This window comes from Primulina huaijiensis, chromosome 15 (assembly GCF_012295235.1).
Source record: "Primulina huaijiensis isolate GDHJ02 chromosome 15, ASM1229523v2, whole genome shotgun sequence".
Taxonomy (NCBI): Eukaryota; Viridiplantae; Streptophyta; class Magnoliopsida; order Lamiales; family Gesneriaceae; genus Primulina; species Primulina huaijiensis.
The window spans coordinates 4,474,303-4,488,362 of record NC_133320.1 but is presented as its reverse complement, the minus strand read 5'-3'; the positions used below and the strand labels follow the sequence as shown (position 1 = coordinate 4,488,362).

The 14,060-nt window shown below is 29.8% G+C and overlaps 1 protein-coding gene across 1 annotated transcript; it reads left to right on the top strand.

Annotated features, from left to right (window-relative positions):
* Positions 1-12,178: 12,178 nt before the first annotated feature.
* On the top strand, positions 12,179-13,693 carry LOC140958394 (large ribosomal subunit protein uL14). The gene is made up of 4 exons (XM_073415826.1): positions 12,179-12,285; positions 12,360-12,644; positions 13,312-13,353; positions 13,466-13,693. Exons 1-4 carry the CDS (start codon positions 12,273-12,275, stop codon positions 13,546-13,548), a joined length of 423 nt encoding a protein of 140 aa, XP_073271927.1. The 5' UTR covers positions 12,179-12,272; the 3' UTR covers positions 13,549-13,693.
* Positions 13,694-14,060: the final 367 nt, after the last annotated feature.

The window sequence follows — 14,060 nt, the reverse complement described above, 5'->3', positions numbered from 1 at the left end:
ACCTCTTTTTAAGCACACCCTGCATGCTCTGCGAACTCCACAGTTGGCAGCATTTACATATGGTACAAAATCATTGACTATTCGTATTACAAAATGTGAGAAATTTCGGGAAAATTCAAATAAACGAAGTTATTTTTTTAAAAAAATATTTATCGAGGTTACTTTGCTAATTATCTAATTATTATGTATGTAATTACATAATTTTTTGGTGTATATAACTATACAATTAAACAATTTCTATGGGATGAAAATGTTTTCTAACTTATTTTACACCGTATTTATAAATTATAATATGGATGGCAAAAGGTCGGTTCGCTAAGATTAGAGGTGTCAAAATCAGACACGACCAATCAACACGATACGGTTCAACTCGAAAAAAATCAGGTTTGAGTTTGAGATTTTCGGGTTCGGGTCAGATCGGGTTGGACCCGATAGCTGACCCGAAAAAAATGATTAGGTTTGTTGGGTTCGGTTGATCCGAAAATTTTAATTTTTTTTAAAAATATATTTAATAAATATTTCCTACAATTTTATATATTGAATTTCTGAAAAAATATTTATTGTATATTTATATCATAAATTTTCATAATTCAATATTTATTTTGAAATTTTTTTTATTTTTTAAACAATTTTTTATTTGATTTAGTAAATATACTTTATTTTTCTACAATTAGACTTTCAAATTTAAATCATATATGTGAAGGAGATTTTGTTATTATGTGTTTAAATTAAAATATTATTATTATTATTATTATTATTATTATTATTATTATTATTATATTAAATTTTTTTAAAAAAAATTTAAAAATTCAAAATAAAGTTAATCGGGTTGATTCGGGTTCAGGTTCTGGTCGAGAGTTTTCAGATTTGGTTCGAGTTAGCAATTTTTAAATAACACTATTTTTCAACCGACCCGATCCACCAAAATTGACCCCTAACTAAGATACCAGACTTAACCTATTAAAATTTTGAAAGACTTGTACTCACCCCATTTCAACATGAAAAATTAACTCATATTTGATTTGACACGTACCCAAAATTTAATGAGTAGGACTTATCAGATCCATAGACATTTATATTTGTAGTAAGTTTCATCTTATCTAATTTTTAACTAGTGCATTTATTACAAAAAATTAAATAAAATAATTCAAAAAAAGACATAACAAAATCAAGTAAATCAAACCAACCAGTCAAATATAAGAGAGACAAGTTAAATCACCTTCCATCTTATTAAACTAACTACACGATTCGACTATCTTTTACTATTTTTAATATATAATATAAGAGCAAACGAGTTGATTATATTATAATATAATAGCTCAACCCCTATAACAACAGAAGTAGATCTCTTGTGAGACGATCTCATGAATATTTATCTGTGAGACAGGTCAATCTTACCAATATTCACAATAAAAAGTAATACTCTTAGCATAAAAAGTAATACTCTTAGCATAAAAAGTAATACTTTTTCATGGATGACTCAAACAAGAGACACGTCTCACAAAATACGACCCGTGAGACCGTCTCACACAAATTTTTGCCTAACAATCGCTTGAGATCCATATGATTTTATACTTACCTAAAATATCTTTTAGTACGATACATTTGGTTATTTTTGTAAAATAACACTTTTTTAATCTCTATAAAAACCATAATGTTTTGGTCTTTTTTATTTAATATCAATCATCATATATATCGAAATACTTTAAAAATATAAATATATTACGTATATATCATACATAATATTTGTATAATATGCTTTACATGTAACACATGTGCATCGACAACTAGTTAATATAGTGGTTGAGTGATGAATTTGTTAAGATTAAGTATCATACTCGATATATCATTCCAAATATGTGACATTGATACTAGATGAACTATATAAATCATCGACCAATTTTACCCTCTTCAGTATCGCTCTAGATGATTTACGTTGTACACTCTCTGATACTTCTAATATATGTTCATGACGCAAATAACGAACCTGGAAGTTAACTCCATGAATTCACATGAACGTCAACCGTTTAGCATGATTAGCGTACCATATTTCGAGATACCCTTGACCTTCTCGAATAAAGTAACATCAATCATTGGATTAATCATGGTATTATCATTTGCAGTGTTATTCAAATTTATATTCGATTTTACTAAATGATTTAGAGTATTCTTTTTAAAACATAATTTTCATGTAACTATATATTTACATTATAAAAATAAGCATAAAATACAGATAGCTTTGTGCATTCGATTCCGATATAACCTCGTAATTTAACTAAAACAAACTGTTGTTGTCGAAGTCGTTAAACGTTCCCTCTGCCTTGTACTTGTAATCTTGGCTAGCATGTCTCCACCGGTTGATCCAAATCTTTTTGTTGCTTTCTATGTGAAATTAGGTCGCAAGCTTCTTGTAAACAAATTTATGGTCATTTTGAGAATTTATATTTTTTGGAAGAAGTTTGTTATGTCAAATTCATACATTATAATGTTATATCTGATCGAGTTTTTCTTGCATTGTAAATCTCCAATAAAAATAAAATAAAATTTTATGCTCAAATGAATCACAAGTGCACGAGTCGAGTTATAATATAATGTATGAAGTATGAACATCGTTCTCGTATTGATTGATTAATGACAAATTTTCGAGAGCTAAATTATTTAGTTAATTAAAACAATAAGTGAATTAATTTATAAACTAAATTAATATTCAAATAAAAAGATGAAATGAACAAAATGATTGAAAATAAATTAATAATCAAATAATTGTCAGAATATTGGTTCATATACTCTTGAATCTTTTTTAATGATTGAATTTCAATTCTTAACTCACACTTTTGACATGATTTTCTACCCTATCAATATATTATGTCGAACTATATTGATCTATTAACAATATATAGTAACCAAGTGTCTTTATGTTATTTAACAATTGTCATCACATTAACGAACCGTGAAATCCTATAGTTTTCGATATATTGGATTGTGACTATCAACGTGTATCATACATCATATGTCTATGTAAGTTATAGATACATGGATTATGTTGTTATATCATGTTATAAAATCTAATGTCGGTCTCAATTATAACATACAAAATCACTTCAAATTTTATCGTGCTCAAAATATGCAATAAAAACCAATAATATAATCAAGTATATTTAAAATGAAACCCAGTATTAAAAAAATCATAATAAAAAATTATTTGAGGGTAGGATCCCTCGGATCTTAACTGAAGAAAAGAGTAAATAAGAAAATGTGTGTGAAGTTCTTGTTATTGGCTTGTTCTCTTGCTCTCCCCTCTCTTCCCTTACTTGGCGGCTCTCTCATGTTTAAAAAGTAGTGAATGATGGTCATAGATGGTGTATTAGGGCTTTCCATGTAGGTATGAATCCAAAAAAATTGAAAACAAATCGATCAAATAATGTTTCATTGTCCGATAGCACTAGGGAAGTCTAACTCACTCGTCTCATCGCGATCTGCTCACAACTTTGCAAATTCTTTTTTTTCTCGGGCGTGCTAGGGGATTAAGTTCAACCACCCTAGCTAGTACGAGCTCCTTGCACAGTTAGTTAATTTCTTCTTCTTTTGGACATGGGAACATGAAAGTTCATCTGCCCTAGCGCTTTTTGCTCGCACTTTGCCATTAATTCCCTTGTTTCAATCACATTCACCTACAAATCAACCCAAAACATGCGAGGGACGAACAAAAAGACAAAATAATAGATAAAAAAAGAATAAAATACAAACTTGATACTCCAAACTCATGCAATAATGGATTATTAACAACATAATAAAACATGAAAAAACTGCCATTATCATTATCCTCGTACAAACTTTTTGATCGCACTCGAGCAAAATAGGTTATAAGACAAAACAAAAAACAACAAAAATTAGTTCAATGGTGATTTCACGACTTTCATGCCTCAACGAATCTCTGACATACTTCCCATCAATCAAAGTTCAGCATAAATTATCGGGCACCCCTTGAAGTTTACACATTATATTTATGGATTGAACGTGAACGTGTGTGAGTGCTATGTTGTTTCCAGTATCATGCATTTCAAGTAGATTCATTCTCAAAATTTGCAAGCAACTCGATTTACATGTTGATATAAGTATCACTTTCATACACTCCTCTTTCCACTCTTTACTAACCAGCAATCACAAAAGGAACATATAAGATGATCAACAAGAAGGGAGTATATAATTCATGTACTAGCAAATTTTGCATTCGCTACCCTTCAACTACATATGTTCCTCATTTTTAGCATGAGAATATGATTTCATTCCTTTATTTGGCTCCAATCACCGTACTTTTTTTTTCTTTCAAAAGTTCATTTTTACGAGAAACTTTTATTTCACAAGTGCAAATTTGATTCACACATGTACTCCCCTAAAACATGAATATTTGACTTTTGGTTTCATCTTTTCTGAGGATACAATTAAGAGGCTCGATGTAAAGATGAGTTTTGTATAATTTCATGTTTTAAGATAGACTTAACTCAATTCAACAATCCAATAAAAATTTCCCAAGAAATTTTCATGCTGCTGGTAAGCGCTTTATTTCAAATGACATCATTCAAGTTTAACAAACACCTCATGCTTCTCAAATTCTCCACAAAAATTTGAATTGCATTATTATTCACACAATTATAGCCAGGAATGCACATTGTTGCCCTAGTCCTTGTTCATGGGTTGAGGTACCAACCTTTGTTGTCTTCTTTTTTGTGTACTCGATTTGATCATATTTCTATAATAACTTTTGTTTTTTATTTTAAAAAAAATAATTCTAAACCATTGGGTTCAATTATAATTATATGATCTAATCGTAATTTCAAAACACCAAATAAAAAAAACGAAAGATGCACACGCGTTGCATGTATTATTATTATTATTTTTAATTTGATCAAATAATAGTAAACAATTAACACGAAATTATTTTCAATTTAGAAGAGTTATTCGATTTAAAATTGAAGTTTTGTTTAGATTTTTTTCTATGTAAGATATGGAGTGACTCGAGAAGGTTTTTAATAGGGTAAGAAGGATAATTATGAAATTAAATATTTTGATGTCTTCTAAGGTAGTTAATATAAGGTCTCACACTTAATAACATTTATAATTTTTATTATAAATATTTATAACAAATAAAAACAAAAAAAATAAATAAATAGCTTTGCGCAGAGCTCTCCTCTGCATGGATCATGGAGCTGCGTTATTTCTCCGTTAGAGAAGGAAATTCTGCCCCAAAATGACGTCACGGTTGGAGATACCTAACGTTGTTTTGTGACGCACATGACAACATATAAAGTTTATTATCTGAAATGTCCGAATATTGATTGAAAATTCAGATCTTCTCATTTTTGTCAAATTTGTTTATTGACAGAGTTTAAATGAATTGATTTTCAAAATAAAAAATAAAAATAATTGTTTAAAAGGTATATTTCACAAAAACAAAAAAATATAACCGATGATTTATAATTTATTTGACACTAAAATCCCAAACTTGAGACAAAATCTTATTTCGAGACCCAATTATAAAAATTTTATCGTTCCAAAAATATCATTTATCTAACTTCATATTCACATTTTTATTTTTCATTGTAGTTTCTCTTCTACCATATTAATTTAAAAAATTGATATATTTTATTTAAATAAAAATAATTTATTTTATAATTTTTTACCGCACGTATCGCGTGGTGCAATAAAGGTTCTAAAAAGCGTGAAGCGCCCCGAAGCCCGGATGTCGAGCTCCAAGATTTTCAAGCTTAAGCGAGATTAGCACAGGCTTAAGCGTGAAAAAGCGTTTTTTATCTTTAGTGTAATTGTAATTATCTCAAACCAATAAATAGATAAAATAATACATAAATATGATAAATTTAAGTCTAATGTATTAATTATCATATTTATAAAATCATAAAAATATTAAAATTACAATCTTTATTTGCTTTTTCAACTAGACTATATTAAAAATATTAAATATTTGTCAAATCATTATCAGACATGTTTAATCATAATTAAAATTAAAAAATAAACATCTAAATTATAAACTTAATTTATTATTTTAAAATAAAAGGACATACCTTCAAAATAAAAAAAATAAAAAATAAATAAATGCGATTAATTGTGCTTAAGCACGCTTAATTAAACACATTAATTATGTTTTTTTCCGCTTTCTTCGAAGCGGGGCGTTTTTGACGAGCTTCAAGCTTAAACATATTTAAGCGAGACTTAAGCGGACTTTTTAGAACACGGGGTGCAATGACCGGTCAGTTTAAAGCAAATGGAAGCTAACATGTGGCCCCCATGTGTTTTTAACTATACTTGGCCATAATAAAGACAAAATAGATAATCTACATCGATTTTCTAAAATTTTATATATTTGATATTCATTTCTTTTGATATATTATAATTTTTATGCTTTATAAAAGAGGTTAATGTAAATAGCTCGTTGTAATAAAGTTTTGGTTTAATTTTTAGAATCTCAAAAATATATATTTTAAGTTTTCCTACTTTTTTTTGCATGATAAATCTAATATATGTAAACAAATATGAAAAATTATTAAAAATCAAAATTTTTAATTTTACGAATTTAATTTAAAAATTTTGAAATAAGAGTACTTATTAATATTATTATTATTATTATTATGTATATACTATATTATTAAGTGTGAGATCCTTATAGTAATTATTTTAGACGACACCAAATTATTTAATTTCATAATTATCCTTTTTAACCTACTAAAAACCTCCACAAGTCACTCCATATTTTACATAAAAAAATCTAAACAAAACTTCAATTTTAAATCGAAAAATTCTTCTAAAACGAAAATAATTTCGTGTTAAATGTTTAGTATTATTTGATAAAATTAATAATAATAACACATGCAACGTGTGTGTATATATATATATACTATATTATTAAGTGTGAAACTTTTAGAGTGACTACTTTAGTGGGAATCAAAATATTTAATTCTATAATTACTCTTCTTAGCATATTAAAAACATACTAAAATACTCCATATTTTAAATAAAAAAAATCTAAACAAATCTTCAATTTTAAATCGAACAAATCTTTTAATTTGAAAATAATTTCATATTAATTATTTATTATTATTTCATCAAATTAAAAATAATAACAACAAGCCTCTTTTTACTAATATAGGTAAAAGACGAGCGGTATTCACTAATGTATACGTGGCATGCTGATTCGATAATGAAACGCACTTTCAACTTTTCTCTGGACACCTCCTCAAAACTGTAGACTGTAGAGCTCCCAAAATTTCTCCATCGCGCAGCCGAAGAATTTCCAAATGCTGGTAAAATTATAATATGTTTTCCCCTGTTTCAGTAAATAATTGTGTTGCAAATTTAATCTCTGTTACATTTGATTCTTAAATTCAATTTTATTTCCCCCATTCCATGCATGATGATTATTGTTCCGGTAATATGCATGAAATGTTCCGGCATGGATTGACCGGAAACTTGTTCTTTGCTATTAAAATTTTTAAAAAGCTCTAGTCTTTCAGTCTGTCTTGATTTTTTCCCCCAATTTTTAACGGCGACTACATTGTTTTTGAACGCTCGTGTCTCGCCATTCAGCCTTTTCTTGCCATGATAATTTTATTTCTTTTTTTGGTTTTCCTGGCGCAAGTTTTGCTAAAATATCGTAGTTAGTGCCTACAAGTTTTTCGCTCATCTGTGTACGAATTTGAGATCTATCTAAATTTTCCTTTCGGCTAGCTATTCACGTAATGCTCTCTTTCCAATTCTTGAAACATTTATTTGATTTTAGGAGTTGTTTGCACAGTATTTTGATTTGCGGAAGTGCTATGTGCAAAAAATGCACCAATTTGTGTAAAAAGCAATTAAAATCTAACTTCTAGGAATCACGACGATTATGGACACTAAATTTGATAGTTCATTACGGGGGCGGAGCCAGGATTCATGAGTACCTGGGGCTGGCTCCATCCTGTATTAGACAGTAATAGGTTCGATTAAAATCGAACCGAATTTTCTAAAATCGATTGACTGAACTTTTTTTTCGACAAACTTTATTATGAATATCTAACAAATCAAATCGAAAAAATCAATTATTTCGGTCAGTAACACAATTAACCGAAATTTTATAAATTTTTTTAAAATAATCATGTTTTAAATAAAAAAGTCCAATATAAAAATTAGATTAAATAAATTTAAATTTTATTTATTATAAAAATATTTTTTAAGTATAGTTCTATTGTCCAATAAATTTTATTAGAAATTGTAATATTTAAATCTTTATAAACTTTATTAGAAATTTTAATAATATTAATTTTATTTTATAAAGTTCAATTTGTTATGTTAACCGAAGTTTTAATTTAAAACTGAAATCGAACGGAACTAATCTATATTTTCAAAAATTTAAACCGAACTTCCAAATGTAGGACCAAACGCTTGTTGATTTACCAAAAGCTATAGCTGGTGGTAATGGTGCAACTCAAATATTTTGAATCGTACAGCAGCTCAAACGTCATAGTTCGATCACTCTACCTGGGACAATTATTGCACCTCAACACCTAACCAAATTTTCAAATTAATTCATTTCGGTCTATTATTCTGGTTGAAACTGATATTTTGTTCACCATTAGATTGTAATTGGTGTTTGCTCGTTAATTGTTGATATGCACTTTTTTGTTTAAAAATAACTTAGACAGTTTTTATTTTCTTCATTCTCTAAGTTATTTAGCTAGAAATATTCAATATTCCCAAAAATTTACAACAAAAAATTATTTTTCAAATTTCATATTTATTCAATTTTCAGTTATTATAAATAGAAAAATCACAAAACAAGCCCAACAATAATTGCACATCAATAATCATCAAACATTTCAACCAATTAATTATTATTTTTAAAATATGCAACAATAGATTTTTATGGTGAAAATTTAAACTCCAAAATTCACATACATCATGAGACAATATTATTGCAATTCGAATAATTACAACTAAATATTTAACATAATTTTATAGTCGTCGAATTTTTATCTCAAATTTGCATAATTTTTAGAATATACGACAATAAACCAATTAATATACAATAATTAATTATGATTTATGAGAGTTGTCTTATTTTTAGTTTTTAAACATGAGACTAAAAAAATAAAAAAATTAAACTGACGAATTTGTTCTATTTTTAATATGGGGCTGAAAATAATTTAAAATTTTTAAATACTAATTTTTTTTTTTAAAAAAAATAGGTGGGGCTGGAGCCCACCTTAGCCCAAGGGTGGCTCCACCCCTGGTTCATTATAGTCTCCTAAACAAATACAACACTAAAACGAAAGGAAAGACAATAGAACTTGATGAAATAAACTCCCATCATGATTGTGTATCAACAAATCAGTAGAAAATTACAAAAACATGAAAAATATAACAAAATAGTGCTAGAATATGTACGATGATGCTAAAATATGACTGGAAAAGCATGAAAGAGCTTGACTAAATCTATGAAAATTCTGCAGGGAGTTGCCTGGAGTTTTTGCGATGTGTGTTGTGTTGTTGTCTGTGATGGATCCTCCATTTTCTTCAGCACACTGTGCAGTTTTCCTCACTCTTTCCACGACTCACAATCTTGTGCACGATTTTTCTGGCATTCTTCTCCAGCTTAAGCACTCCTATATTGGTCAAACAAATTTAAATTACTGGGCGTATCTTATCTTCACGTTTATTTACTTTCTTTTGGGCTTTGGACTCAACCAATTTGAGCCTATTTAAAATTTAGCGCCAACAGGATTTATGGCGGCCACATTTCTTTGCCTTCAGTTATGAGGGAACTTAATCCACGCTATGTACATTTGGAATCTTTTATTTAGTCTAATTTTTAACACCAAGTTTTTATCATCACGGTTGTAGGTTCTATTGCAACAACATTTATCATTTTTTGTTTTGTTTTGTTTTTCGTTTCTGTTATATTTATTAAACGATTATTCGAGTTAATAAATCTATTTAAATCTAACCGTCTATTTTTTTCTAATTAAATTTAATTAGATCTAAATGGATTAAATCTTTGTAGAATTTCATTTTTCACCTAAAACCGCACATTGAAACCGAATGTTATTCCTATCAATTTAACCATCTGTTGATTGACATTTTTGTTGTTATATTTAACCAATCCTCTTCCGATTCATGATTAATCAACAAACATGTAAATATGTGATCAGACTATTAACAAGAAATATCAAACCAACATCAATCAATAATTAAAATAAAGAAAAATAATACATTGAAAATAAATCAAATATTAAACAAAGTATTGTTTGGTCCTATAATGATCTTAGCCCAAATTAATTTATTTCATGAATTCAAAACCAAGGATAAACACAATGTTTGAATTCATAATAATAAAATCTAAGAAGGAATGAAAAAAAATTTCAGTGTGGTTTGTGTGATTCCTCCTTTGAAATTGTTCAAACCCTAAATTCCTTCTTCTTCCAATTTTCTAAGGAAAGGTGTTGTCTCCGTGATCTCTAGATCACTCTTTTGCTATATCTGTACATGAAATGTTTTTGTTGTTTTCGTGAAGTTCTTGTATTCCTCCCGCTTTTATCTCATCTTAATGGACCTATATATCAAAAGCTCAAATTTTCTTGCTTCTTTTCTTGTCTTACACGAATGACAAGGAATTATTAAATAAAAAAATATCATCTTTTGGTATCTTGTCGCATTTGAAGTCAAAAAACTCTCTATCGATTATTTCCTTGAATATCGAGATTCTTTGGCCTCATATCCAAAATGAAGCTTTTCTTTCTTCTTTTGGTCAAATCTACAATAACATAAAATTAATTCAAATAAGCGCAAAATATGGAATAAACTTCCAGATAAGCATAAATATTTTTTTATAAAATTCGGGCTTATAAGTGGTAAATTTTGAAATCTCTTGATTTTGATATGCTGGTTACTCTACTTTATTTATTTGTCGCATTTATTTTGTAGCTCCTGCATGGCACCTCTGTTCAAGGTCATCCACTGCAAGTTTACTTTGAATAAAGGAACTGTTGTGGAGTTTTCGCCTATAATTGCCATTCTATGTATTACAGATCAATTGGTTGCGTAGTTATCAAGTAGGATGGTCACAGTCAGTGAAAATGGTGGTTTTGATATCTCAGCATTTTAATTGACAGGTGAAAGTGATTCAGCTAATGGACCATTTCCACCAGACGAAGGAGCAAAAATGGCAATTATGCAACAATCTCAGATGTATTGCTTCCTCACCTCGTTGAGAGGTAAAAATATTGTTGAACTGCGACTTGGCTCTTGGAAAGCTTGACTTCCATATGCCCGGTCTTGAAGCTGTTCTAAATTATGTGGAGGAATGAGGATAATTGTATGAGAATTTTCAGTGAGGAAGATGTGTGAATGTTGGTGCTGGCACACTTTTCTACATGGTTATGGCACTGTATTATTTGCTTAAATTTGTTGTAGTCCTCAAATGATGTTATTTTTATTTTTTCACACTTGTCAACAATCTGGGAAGATTTTCTCTTTGAAGAGTCTTAACCTGTTCTGATTTTGATGGTAGTTTTTCCTGACATCTTCATCCTGTTTTCTGATCATATTAGATGCTAGGAAGGACTCAACAGTTGAAGTATATCCTTTTCCACAATCTTTGGAGTCAAGTGCCAATAAAATTTTATTTTTTGGTGACCAAACACAGCTGGCTTTATTCATTACAAGAAATGTGAAAGCTATGGAAGAACTCACTTGGGTAAGTAGGTTATGCTTTATCTATCTGCTATGTGTACAAATCTTTTTTTCATCGTCATACAAGGCTAAAAGTTCGAATGTTATATAAGTAAAATTATATGAGGCTAAAGTTGGAAATGTTATATATCTAACTGTATAAAATCAGACGCAAATCAATGAATATGAAATGTTGCGGAGTATAATAAGAATCAATTGAAATTGGAAGCTATATGAGTTATAAATCAAAAGTAATTAGACAGAAATGAGACTTAGATGCTGATGGGAACAATGATTATTTATATTTGTTTTATTCAAAATATGAATTAAATTCTTCAGATGATTAAATTTATGTATGATTCTCTTCTCCATATAATTTATATTTTTATTGTCAAATCCAACGAATAAAATGTGTAGTTTGAATACTGGGCCTTGCAATATTTAGAAGCCCATTAGCATTTTGGTCCATTTATGTTTTAGTACTGATAAAACCCTAGCCCACAATTATATAAACTCCCTAACAGCGAGTAGGGGAGTTGGGTAGAATCGGCAAAATGTCGAAGCGAGGTGGGATTTCTGAACCCTAATTTCAGGGAAATTGTAATCTTTGTTGGTTTCATATAAAATTTATTCATGTACAGGACGTGGAGGATCGGCGGGGAACAAGTTCAGGATGTCGCTTGGTTTGCCCGTGGCGGCGACGGTGAACTGCGCGGACAATACGGGAGCAAAGAATCTTTACATAATATCGGTGAAGGGAATCAAGGGAAGACTTAACAGGCTACCCTCCGCTTGCGTAGGAGACATGGTGATGGCTACCGTCAAGAAGGGAAAGCCAGATCTCCGTAAGAAGGTCATGCCCGCTGTTATTGTTCGCCAACGCAAGCCCTGGCGCCGAAAGGACGGTGTCTTCATGTACTTTGAAGGTATTTTGCGCTAGCTTATCCACTTTTTGTTGTTCCCTTTGTTCTCTACTTTTTGCTTATGAGCGAGTTTGTTGCTTAGTTTTCACGATTTTTCTGGTGTTCCTATTAATACGCTAAGCTTCGATTTTTATATTGTATGGGTGATTTGTATTTCTTCCACGTTTTTCTTGATTATGTTTTGCAAAAGCCTCTGCTGTACATAGATGCTTACTCTATTTTCTTCTGTTGCTGGACGCCAATATGTGGTCCCATTCTTCTTTGCTGAATTAGTTGGGAAAAGCCTGTGATTAGTTAGTTTTTGGGAAGGAGACAAAGACCGCGCATAAATTGTTTATTGGTTGCTCGTTTAAAGAATTCAGGTTAAGAAAATGATCAAATAGTGAAGAATAAAAATCATCATACGCAAAAGCTAAAAAAATAGCATAGTTGAAAGCTTTGACCTTGTGCAAGTACTAGTGGCATTTTATTTTTTTACGGTGTATATTTTACGTTGCACAGAACTTTTTTATATATTTGCTGCTTTAGAAGTTGGCTAATGTTCGCTGTTCCTCAGCAGTTTGACACACACACACACACACAGATGTTAAAGAACATTGTGAGATACTGATCTTGAGCCATTTTACACGAGGATGAACATGTGTACTTATCATTGTATTTGGCTTCACAGATAATGCTGGGGTCATAGTTAATCCCAAGGGTGAAATGAAAGGTAATGATCGATCATTAGTAAATTGTTTATAAAAATTAAAAATCCAGTCTTCCCATTTTTTCCCATTTTACTATAACTTTAATATATCAATCTTATTATCATTCTGTGACAGGTTCTGCCATCACTGGCCCCATTGGAAAGGAGTGTGCTGATCTTTGGCCTAGGATTGCTAGTGCTGCCAATGCTATCGTCTAGAAGTCTCAAATTTGGAGTTCTTGAAATTTTGTGCTTGTGTTTCTTTTTTCATTTGATACTATCAATTTAAGTGATGAGAATTGTCATGCCTATTTGATTTTTGTGCAAGCTGAACTGTTTTAACATATGAGGGAGGTTCTCATTTCCTTTTTGTTTGGGAAAGTACCGTTTTCTTTTTTGAATACTTGTGATAGATAATACGAGCTACTTGTCTCAAGGTGTCGAGCTCACTGCTTCTCGAAAAGAATTTACGCTTTTAGAAGTAATGTAACATAATGCTTTTGAAACTGAAGGAAAGCAACAAGAGATGAGCGGATGAGCTCTTTGAACCTTGAATTTTTGCGTGACCAATTTGATATCTCGATAGAATTTGATTGCTAGAGTATAAACATCTTTGTATCTCAGATTTAGTTAGAGATTTGAAATATGTATGGTCGTGACTATGGAGTTGTAATCTTGATTGCGTGACCAATTTGATATCTTGATATAATTTGATTGCTAGAGTATAAACA

What these genes read in the sequence shown, in the direction of transcription:
- LOC140958394 (XM_073415826.1), top strand. An exon ending in TGTCTTCATGTACTTTGAAG is followed by an intron (nt 12,645 to 13,311) that starts GTATTTTGCGCT and finishes TTGGCTTCACAG; the next exon opens with ATAATGCTGGGGTCATAGTT. An exon ending in TCCCAAGGGTGAAATGAAAG is followed by an intron (nt 13,354 to 13,465) that starts GTAATGATCGAT and finishes ATTCTGTGACAG; the next exon opens with GTTCTGCCATCACTGGCCCC.